The sequence below is a fragment of the Cucurbita moschata genome, unplaced genomic scaffold (assembly GCF_002738365.1).
Source record: "Cucurbita moschata cultivar Rifu unplaced genomic scaffold, Cmos_1.0 Cmo_Scf00023, whole genome shotgun sequence".
Taxonomy (NCBI): Eukaryota; Viridiplantae; Streptophyta; class Magnoliopsida; order Cucurbitales; family Cucurbitaceae; genus Cucurbita; species Cucurbita moschata.
Window position 1 is genome coordinate 3,775,249 of NW_019268539.1, and position 10,713 is coordinate 3,785,961.

Consider the following 10,713-nt stretch of genomic DNA (forward strand, 5'->3'; position numbering starts at 1 on the left):
TTCTTAAATAGGATTATTTTATTGCATCAACTTTAAAATATCCGAACACGTTAAATACGTTGGTTACTAAAGTTATATAGTAATTTAAATGGGCCTAGCCCATCAAAATTCAATAGTTTGAGGCCCAATATTTAAAGTCTAGGTAATGGGCTAGGCCCAAATTAAACCTAACTAATACTAAATATATGTATTATAAGACAGCTAGCCCACATGGTCTTTTTTGGGCTATTTCTTTCGAGCGGTCTCGTTATGTGTTCCTTTACCCTCTTTATAAAGAATGTTTCGTACCCCTTTTCAATGAACGTGTGATCTTACGTATATATATATTCTATTACTCATATCTCGATTTCAACTTAGAATGCGATGAACCACTAAACCAGAGTGAAAATTGGGCTGAACCAAACTAAAATCGAGCGTTGAATTGAACCAAGTCGAACGGGTAAGTAGTTTGGATCGTGTACCGTTTTAAATTTAAGAAGAGGGTATTGAAAGGATGATATGGATGGTAAAAGATTCCTTCCCTTAAAGTCAATTGTTTAAAAAAAACAGAAAATGGGTTGTTTTGTTTGTGGGGAATTGAAAAGGAAGCATTAAAAAAGGCAAAAGAAAACACCAAAAACAAAGGCTTCAAAGAGAAGAGTTTTGAGTAAACAAACATTGAGAGGAATTGATAGTAATGAGGAGAAGAAACCTTGAATTACCTCTCTTCCTTCTCTTCTTCTCTTGTTGTTTGAAAAGTTGGTTCCTTTATGGGTTCCCCATAAGAGCCCATCTCTTCATCTATGCAGGCTGTTCTAATGAGAAATACCAACAAAATTCCCTATTTGAATCAAATTTCAACTCTTTGCTATCATCAATGGTGTCCTCATCTTCCCAAATGAACTACAATGGCTATGCCATTGGCAATGACTCCTCGACCCAGCCTGAGGGAGCCATTTTTGGGCTCTATCAGTGTAGAGGGGACATGGCCATGGCTGATTGCTCTAAGTGTATACAGAATGGAGTGAACCAAGTTCACTTGGCATGCCCTTATTCTTATGGGGCATCCCTACAATTGGAGGGGTGTTATGTGAGATACGAGCACTTGGATTTCTTGGGGAAGTTGGACACTAGTGTGAGGTTCAAGAAGTGTAGCTCGAGCTCGAGTAATGATGTCGAGTTCTTTCGAAGGCGGGACGATGTGCTTGGTGATATGCAGGTCGGGGCGGGGAATGGATTTAGGGTTAGTAGTTCAGGGTTGGTGCAAGGGTATGCTCAGTGTTTGGGAGATTTGAGTTCACAAGATTGTTCTTCTTGCCTTGCTGATGCTGTTGGAAAGTTGAAGAGCTTGTGTGGATCAGCTGCTGCTGCTGATGTCTTTTTGGGACAGTGTTATGCTCGCTATTGGGCATCTGGCTTCTACCCCAATTCTTCTGGTAAGCCTTGCTTTCCAAAAACTAGTTCATTATTTTGTGAGATCCAACGTCGGTTGGTTGAAGAGGACAACGAAACATTCATTATAAGGGTGTGGAAACCTCGAGGCTAAAACGGATAATATCTGCTAAGCGAGGTCACTGGCCCCTAAGAGGAGTAGATGGTGAGATTTCACATTGGTTGGAGAGGAGAATAAAATAGTCCTTACAAGGGTGTAGAAGCCTCTCCCTAGCAAGACGCGTTTTAAAACCGTGAGGCTAATATCAATACGTAACGAGCTAAAACATACAATATCGACTAGCGGTGGGCTTGAACCGTTACAAATGGTATCAGAGCCAGACACCAGGTGATGTATCAGTGAGGATGCTGGCCCCCTAAGGGCAGCGGATTGTGAGATCCCACATCAGTTGGAAAGAAGAACAAAGCATTCCTTATAAGGGTGTGGAAATCTTTTCCTAGAAGACGCGTTTTAAAACCGTGAGGCTAACGACTATACGTAACAGACTAAAACGGACAATGTTTACAAGTTTTCATAAACTAGTTGTGGGTCGTTTTCTCAAGGGTGTTCTCGACTCATCGGTTACGTTTGCATAACCTAAAAGTCGAGCCTATGCCTAATGCCCGAGTTCGGTTATTTTAAGAAAAACCCACATACGATACAAAATTAGGTACGTTTTTATACCAAACGTATTACTATCACTTTAGTGTGACATGTTGTTTGATCGTGACTTAACTACTTCAAAATTTTAAATAAAATTGTTATGCGAATAAATTTGAAGTCCTCTCATTTCATTTGGGGAAGATGTAAAATGGGTCAACAAGTAATTCTTTTAATAAAAAGAAAAAAAAAAGATTTAAAGCATTCCACTTTAATTTGTGTTCTTTTTAGGCATTGTTTTTTCCATTGGTGCTATCCCCTACTTATTCCTGCTACCTCTACCTTTTGTTCTTCTTTATGTTCCTTTCACAATAAAGCTATCTTAAAGATTGCATTTTTCTAAGGCCCTTTTCCAAATCGAAACAAAATTATTGGGTTGGTATTGAAAATAGTGTTTTACCCAATTTTGTTCCAATGATATTCTCCATATTTTGGCTCCAAAAAGCTCCCACTTACTCCCCAAAAAAGGGTTCCATTGAAGTGAAATTTTGGGCCCATCAAATGATGTTTTTTTCTTTCTTCGTTTTTGTTATCTCAATTTTTAAATCGGTTGAATTCGAGGTCAAATTTAGAAAATAAAAAATTTTGTATTTGAAAATATGTCTGCAAAAAGGAGATATCAAACCCAAGAAACTATAGATAAAAGTAGTGAAAACGATCAGACTAAATAAGAATTATTCATTAAAAAAAACCCGTGTCTTTTAAAAACAAACAAAGAAATGAAAACGCTACCGAACCCATGTGTTCGAAATTTTCTTTCCCGCCCTCTAAAAACCCAAACATATCTTGATCTTGCTTTTAGACACTGAGTTTTAGTGGGAAACTTTTCCTAAGCCATAAAGTTCAAAAAGAAAGGGCCACATTTTATTTGCTTTGTGTTGTATATACATAAGATGCAGCCTCTTTAGCTCAAGTTTAAAAAAAAACATTCCTTCACAAAACTATAAATTCTCATTCCAGTTTCGTCGAGCGACGACCAAGCGGGAAAGACCATCGCGATCATCATCGGTGTCGTTGCCGGTCTCGCCATCCTTGTTGTTCTCCTCTCAGTTTGCAGAAGAGCCATGGGTAAATAAAAATCAAAGCTTTGCCTCTCTTCTAGTTCATGTCATGTTTGCAAATAATTTAATTTTTTTGTTTTGTTTACAAGTTATGATTCTCTGTGAAATGCAGAAAGCTGAGAGGAGAAGGGAGAGATTTGTGCTGTTTTTGCTTTAATGGAGAATATATATCATGGAGAGAGATGGAAGTTTCCCACCAAAAATGTTTATTAAAAAATATTATTGTGAGGGCACTCTTATCTTCAACATACCCTTTCTTTTGGGATTGGGTCATTTTGCTTTTTGGGGCCTCAATTTTGAAAATATTCATATTATATGATGAATTGAAAGAAAAAATTGCAAGTGGGAGATATCTTCTAGTGTTAAGTGCCACTCTCTAAATGTCATCAACTTGAAAAGGGCTGTTGATTCCCTTTGATCTCTTCGTGTTCCTCACCAAAAACCCAACCTACCCATTTATTAGGTTGATTTATTAATCTTATGGAACAAACGTGAGAGAGATTATAATAATTCACCTAAACTTTCAAATTTGGGACTTTTAAAATTGTCCAGTTAAGCCCTTGATGATATAACAATGAAATAAGTCCTCTCGCAACCTATAACGATAAGATCCCATATCAGTTGGAGAGAAAAACGAAACATTTCTTATAAGAGGATGGAAAATTCTCCTTAGTAGACGCGTTTTAAAATTGTGAGACTGACGACATTACGTAACGGACTAAAACAAACAATTTCTGTTAGTTGTAGATTTAAACTGTTACAGACGGTATCATAACTAGACGAGCTCTTATGATTTTGCTTTGGGCTTCTCAAAAGGCCTCATAACAATATAGATGTATTCCTTACTCCCTCCCAGTAATCCTCTTCTCGAACAAAGTACACTATAAAGCCTATAGAGACTCTCCCATGGCCTATGGAGCCCTCAAACAACCTCCCCTTAATCGAGGTTCGACTCCTTCTCTGGAGTCCTTGAACAAAGTACACCCTTGTTCTTCTCGAACAAAGTACACTATAGAGCCTATAGAGACTCTCCCAAGGCTTATGGAGCCCTCGAACAACCTCCCCTTAATCGAGGTTCGACTCCTTCTTTGGAGTCATTGAACAAAGTACACCCTTGTTCGACACTTGAGGATTATGTTGGCATGACTAAGTTAAGGGCATGACTCTGATACCATGTTAGGAACCACGACTCTCCACAATAGTACACTATTGCCACTTTGAGCCTAAGCTCTCGCAGTTTTGTTTTTGGTTTCTCCAAAAGGTCTGATGCCAATGGAGATGTATTCCTAACCTATAAACTCATGATCATCTCCTAAATTAGCTCATATGACTCCCCTCAAACAATTCTCAACCAATCAAATAAACAGTTCACTGAATAATCAGAGATATGTAGAAATGAGCAAGCATTTCGCGACTATAAACCAATCACCTGAATCTGTTAATTAGGATGTCTCAAATAAACAGTTCACTGAATAATCAGAGATATGTAAAAATGAGCAAGCATTTCGCAGACTATAAACCAGAACCTGTTAATTAGGATGTCTCAAATTCTCATTAAGAGCATCAAGCAACGTTCGCTTTGTCTCTTCCGGCAATGGCAAATGAGATAGAGAAATACACCGAATGAAACGAGAGCCAGCTGCATGCACTATCTCTCCACCCTTTCAACGATATAGCCGTGCCGTTTCAATGGCAGGAACGATGGCAGGAACAATGCCAGCAACACGTTTATGTATATCTGAAAACAACAGTTGGACATAATTTTTCATTCAATGTAACCCAGATTTCATTAAGAGAAAGAAGAGTGCAAAAGGTGACCACAAAAACATTGGCCAAGATCACATAAAGGAGCCACCAAAAACGAATTATGAAAGAGCTCCAATTGTTTGTGTTAAAAAGAAAAATGAAGTCGCATTATAACTTCGTATTATGAACACAAGGGAAGCATGAAGTGTACAAAACTTTTGAACTTCTCCAAAAATCCCTCTCTAAATCCTCCAACACGCCCAGCTACACAACTTTCGAGTAGTTGGAAATTGTCAACAATAGTTATGAACTTGGAACACTTGAACTGACCAGTTATATCTTAAATGGGGAACTATAGAATAGAAGATGCAATTGGATAAGTTAATTTCAGCTAGTGTTTACATGGATGGGAAAAATCAAATTTTAGAGGGAAGAGTGGATAGAGTGGCCAAAAAATAAAGCTATGCATTTGATTCAAGGTATAAAGCTTTAACATGAAATAATTTGTTTAGCAAGGGAGGGAAGAATTGTACGAACCAGAGGAAAGAATATGTCCACGTTGATGTAATGATAAAACAACTTCACCCACTGCCAACGTTGCACCATAGCGCATGCACAAATCAGATGAGAGAGTGTAACAAATTAACTTCTCTATAGCATAGCTGGCAAAATTTTCAGCATTCGAGGAGAATCAAACCTTTTTTATAAGGGTGTAGAAACCTCTCCATACCAGAAGCGTTTTAAAAATCTTGAGGGTGTTAGTTGAACACGACTCTCCACGATGGTATGATATTGTCCACTTTGAGCATAAGCTCTCATGCCTTTGCTTTGGGCTTCCCAAAAAGGCCTCACCCCAATGGAGAGTGTATTCTTTGATTATAAATCCATGATCATTCCCTAAATTAGCCGACGTGGGACTTTCATCATCCAACAGAGGGAAAGACCGGAAGTCCAAAAAGAACAATATCAGCTAGCGGTGGACTTGAGCCGTTACATTTTACAGGTGCTGAAAGGACGTCTGCAGCAAGTTCTCTCAAGCCTTTATCCTGAAACATACAGACCATGAGTAATAAGCCATTAAAATAACCCAACAAAACTGAGAAAACACGTCACAGGGTTTACTGCTAAAGAGAAAATGAGCTTCTCATTTTATGAGTAACGATTGCAAACACATTTGACAATAAAATTCTGTCTGCGATGCTTATCAATCACAAGGGTTGAAGAGTGGGAAATATCCCTCAATTCTAAAACTTATAAGTGCCAATATCCTAAAAAATGAATTGTGTATAGACAACTATGATCCCAACTTCAAACCATCGAGTGTAGAAAAATCAAAGACCTTCTGGTTAAAACATCAACGAAATCAAGAATGAGCAAAAGTATTATGACTAGGGAAAGAACAGCCAAAATGGAATTAATCTTCTTTCAAAAAATTTCTCAATCCATCAACTTCAAAATTTGCACAAGCACATTATATGTTAATCAACACCTATCAGGTAATGCCTAGTACAATTCTTGAACAAAGGCAATTAAAGAAATTAAACATTTTCTAAATCCTATGTTCTTTTACGGTTTTACCAGATCCTCACTAACATAACAGAACAGAATATCAGAATTCTATATATTGTCATGTGCCAAAGCTACAGACGAACTTAAGGATCATAATGCACCAAAAGTTTAATATTAATAGAGCGCATGAGCAGGAACAAAAAATTTACAAAGAGAAACATCTATAAAATAAAGTTTAAAATGTCAACTCATTTTTTTCAATGGATAAGAGACTGAAATTTCATTAGAAAGAAAAGAAAAAAAACAGTATGTTGGAAAAATTAAAGAATACCTAATAACATATTTTGTTGCACAGTAGTTTATCAATAAATGGAAGGAGACACCCCTCGTATCGAGCTATACACACAGAAACTTTCAGATATTAAGTTACTCGAGACGCAAGTGAAAAATAGTCAGCAATATTCACTCTATCAATGCCATGTGGATTATTCCCTTGTTTTCTAACATTTTCCTTTGACTTGAAAAGGTGGGGGTGTGAAACCTTTCCCTAGCGGACACAGTTTTAAAATCTTGAGGAGAAGTCCAAAAGAGAAAGCCCAAAAAGAACCATATCGGTTAGCAGTAGACTTGAGCCGTTACAAATGGTATCAGAACCAGACACTGGGAGGTGTGTCAGCGAGGACATTAGGCCCCTAGGGGTGGATTGTGAGATCTCACATCGGTTGAAAAGGGGAACGAAGCATTCTTTGTAAGGGTGTGGAAACTTCTCCCTAGCAAACGCGTTTTAAAATTAAAATTAATAAGAACGAACGTATAGAAACAATAATTCCACAGTTAGTAGTGGTCAAAAATTAAAATTAATAAGTTCACAGTTTAATACCTCACGATCATAACAAGCAACTGTGAGAAGACGTGGAGCAAGTTGCTTCAAAATCTCTCTCATGTCTGTGCGATGGTAGGCACGGCCAAATGCTCAACACAAACGTATGCAACAGCAAGGAAATATTTCAGAAAATTTCATCACGTTCATGAGATCCAACACTAGGTGGACCTCTTCGAATATCATAATGTAATGCCTGCCAGGAAGTTTAACCCTTCATCAGAATAAAACAGCAAGGAAATATTTCAGAAAATTGGTTCAGCTCCCAGAATCTTGATTCCTGAAACAGAACCACCTTCACCAGCGGCATAAATACCATTAGGACCCCCACCATAGCCATCTTGGCCACCAGCCTACCGCCATGCCATTAAATTCATATCATCTCAAACACCATGTCTTCCTCTTCACAGATGTAATGAAGGAAACACTTCAGAGAGAAAACAAGGAGGCCAGTACACATCTCTACTAGAAACCCTATCCATCTCGCTGACTAGATTGCAGCTGTTTTTCAATCAACATTACCCAAACTTTGAAATATCCCGAATAAACCAATGATTTTATTCTCATTTCCGTAGATCTCGTAATCTCCACAGACGTAATAAATTACGAACTCAAAAGCAACTGGCCTTTTAACTTCCATGAACTAATTAGTCACAACTTTCACCTTAATCAAATAAATAGTCTAGTTAACAAAATGAAAGTTAATTAGACCAGAGCTATGAGCTAAACAGGCACCAAATCACTAAAAATTTCCAATCCACAAATGAGATATGCGATCTTGAAACAAAATGGAAAAAGAGTTTCGGAAAAGATTACGATGGATCGGATCTTGTGGACGGATGAGATGCCGGAGACGCGTTCATTTGAAACGATGTAGTCGAGAATGGACTTAACAAGCTTCCATTCTTGAAGGAAGTACTTATGGATTACCTCTCCTTGGATTCGTGCTCGTTATCATCGTCGTATGTTGTCATTCCGTCGAACTCGTCCTTCTTGGGGCTGTTGCCGTCGTTGCCGCCATGTTCAGAGAAGTATAAGCTCAGTTCCCGCCCGCTTCACTGTGCTTTGAAGTATATATATCTTTTATATATATTTCTAATGAATACTTAGTTTTTCACCCAATAAAAAAACCATTTAAATGATATTTAAAAAAAAAAAGTCATTTAAATAACATTTTCTTAAACCTTTGAATATAAACATAACAATTGACCTATTAAATTATTTATTGTCCAAATATTTAAGTTTTATATTCAAACATATAAAATTATCTCACTCATTAAATAATAAAACTTCGCAATTTAAGAAAGTATTGAAATTATTTATTAATCACTATGAATAGAACTTAAATTTAAAAATAAAAAAAAATTAGAAAAATAATGAAATTGGAGAAGTATTTAGATTTGGAGAGAAACGAGGAGCAGAGTTTCTCTCTCTTCGAATCCTCTCCACAGGTTGTTGCGCTCTCCCTTCACCAGCAAGCATTCAGCAATTTCTTCATCAGATCTACACTCTCCACCGCCCTCATTCTCAGGTTTGCCTCTTCTCTTTCTCGTTATCACTTTCAGAACGCCGATTCTCGATCACTTTCTCCTTCCTGGTTCGTCTTTGTTTTGCATTAATCGATAAGCTCCAATTCTAGATCTGGCGTAGTGATCGGGAGGGGATTTTTTTCTACTAATTTCCAATTGATGATCTCAGCATGCAATGGAGTTTTTTTTTCTGCTAATTTTTTGTTTGAATTGGAGCGAAACAAATTCGCGCGCGTAAATTCTATTTTATGCGCTATCGAGAGTGAAACTAAGCTGTTTTGAGGGTGTGAGTTCGGTTATTCTTTCATTCTGTTGACTGTGAACGGAGTATTGATTTCTGGAAGTCATTTTGTTAGCTATTATTTATTGCAGTTGAACATGCCATCGGCTCAAGATCCGTTCTATGTTGTAAAAGACGAGATTCAAGAATCTGTAAGTTGGTTGCTTGCATCCTGTTATGATTACCTACTGCGCTTGAATTATGCTCACCGACTTATTTAAATCAAGCTCCTTTGAAGTATGTTCTTTTTTTTCTGCAATATTGATTTGGTTGTTAAAAGAAAAAGAGTATGAATTAGAACAGGGAGATTGGAGAGTGGAAATAGTGATAAAGTTCGAAGCTATATTCGCTTGCTGCAAAATCAACAAACGAGACATGATGAAAATTCTCATACAAAAATGTCAAAATACAAATATAACTAGAACTACCAAACAATGTGGAGACTGGAATGCACATTAAATCACAACGCTTGTAGCAACTGTCAGTGTTTGGAATATTTCGGTAGAGAACAAATATGATTGCTGTAAATGGAACCTTCTCCTTTCACTTGCTGACATCTTGCAGATACTGATGAGATTTTTCTTATCTCCAAAAATATATCCTGTCATTTGTATCTAGTATTTCTGTCAACACGAATATTCTGTGTGAGTAGACGAACATGGCATCCCAATACCCAGCATTCTTTGAACAGGCATAAGTTACGGTAGACTACATGAAGGATATTGTTTGAAGGTCTGATTATGTCTTATTCTAGAAAACAATCGAATGCCTCATTGTTAAGCCTGTTCTACATTTCTAGATCGAATATTGATGAATGATTATTACTAGTTCCAGATGAAAGTATTATGAATTCCTCAAAAAAAAAGTATTGACAGCTCTGCATGATCCAGTTTCTTGTCTCCAAATTATGAAATCCTAAAAGAAAAAGCTAATGTTGGAAGTTCTCTGACTTGGTTCTGACATCCATAAAGTGTTGATTTACATTGGTGCTCGAACAGACGATTTGATCTTTCAGACCTTTGCTTCTTTAGTAATTATTTTTGGTCGCAAATAATTTATTTGTGAATTACATGTTGTTTTTGAAGTCAATGTTGGTTTTCTACCACTTTTTTTGGCTACATGTGTATTTTTTATAATGTGATTTTTTTTTTATCTCTATCAGATTGATAAAGTGCAATCCAGCTTTCACCAATGGGAAAGGATATCTTCTGATCCAGGAGAGAGAGCACAACAAACAAAAGAGTTGCTCGCTTCCTGTGAGAGTATTGAATGGCAGGTAAGTTCTCAAAATCTAAACCATGTTGTCTGCTTCTTTTATCTGTTGTGCAACTTAATTTGTTCTGGGGCTTCAATGTGTGACTAAGCATGATTCAATATGTTGCTACTGGTGCTTCTAATTTTGTCTAGTGACATAAGCTTTCTCTGAAAGTCTGCTTTCTTGATAGGAAGGTGGACGAATTGGACAAAGCTATTGCTGTGGCAGCTAGAGATCCTTCTTGGTATGGCATTGATCATGCTGAACTTGAGAAACGAAGGAGGTGGACGAGTACAGCTAGGATGCAGGTATCACTTGTCTGGCCTTTTTTTTTTTTTTTTTTTTTTTTTTTTTTTTTTTTTTTTTTTTTTTTTTTTTTTTT

General features: G+C 37.0%; 2 protein-coding genes across 5 annotated transcripts in view; both read left to right on the forward strand.

The window, feature by feature from the left end:
• The first annotated feature begins 591 nt into the window (after window positions 1-591).
• On the forward strand, window positions 592-9,031 carry LOC111460201 (cysteine-rich repeat secretory protein 15-like). 2 transcript variants are annotated; one of them, XM_023103338.1, is made up of 3 exons: window positions 592-1,451; window positions 8,691-8,798; window positions 8,907-9,031. In XM_023103338.1, exons 1-3 carry the CDS (start codon window positions 677-679, stop codon window positions 8,915-8,917), a joined length of 894 nt encoding a protein of 297 aa, XP_022959106.1. In that variant the 5' UTR covers window positions 592-676; the 3' UTR covers window positions 8,918-9,031. The 2 variants fall into 2 exon arrangements, with proteins under 2 accessions (XP_022959106.1, XP_022959107.1); XM_023103339.1 differs by lacking the exons at window positions 8,691-8,798; window positions 8,907-9,031 and adding exons at window positions 3,032-3,139; window positions 3,245-3,553 and having other exon boundaries at window positions 598-1,415.
• Window positions 8,712-10,713, forward strand: part of LOC111460202 (syntaxin-61-like) — a 4,142-nt gene continuing 2,140 nt past the window's right edge. For 2 of the 3 annotated variants that reach the window (XM_023103340.1, XM_023103342.1), the window contains exons 1-4: window positions 8,712-8,798; window positions 9,169-9,228; window positions 10,239-10,352; window positions 10,526-10,639. In XM_023103340.1, the coding sequence (XP_022959108.1) occupies window positions 9,175-9,228; window positions 10,239-10,352; window positions 10,526-10,639 (282 nt within the window). In that variant the 5' untranslated portion in view covers window positions 8,712-8,798; window positions 9,169-9,174. Of the gene's footprint in view, window positions 8,799-8,973; window positions 9,081-9,168; window positions 9,229-10,238; window positions 10,353-10,525; window positions 10,640-10,713 lie in introns of those variants that run through there. The other variant, XM_023103341.1, reaches the window with a different exon arrangement.

Coding starts and splice junctions, on each gene's coding strand:
- LOC111460201 (XM_023103338.1), top strand. CDS start 677: ATGAGGAGAAGAAACCTTGAATTACCTCTCTTCCTTCTCTTCTTCTCT. Junction 1,452..8,690: donor AAAAACTAGTTCATTATTTT/GTGAGATCCAAC, acceptor CGAGGAGCAGAG/TTTCTCTCTCTTCGAATCCT.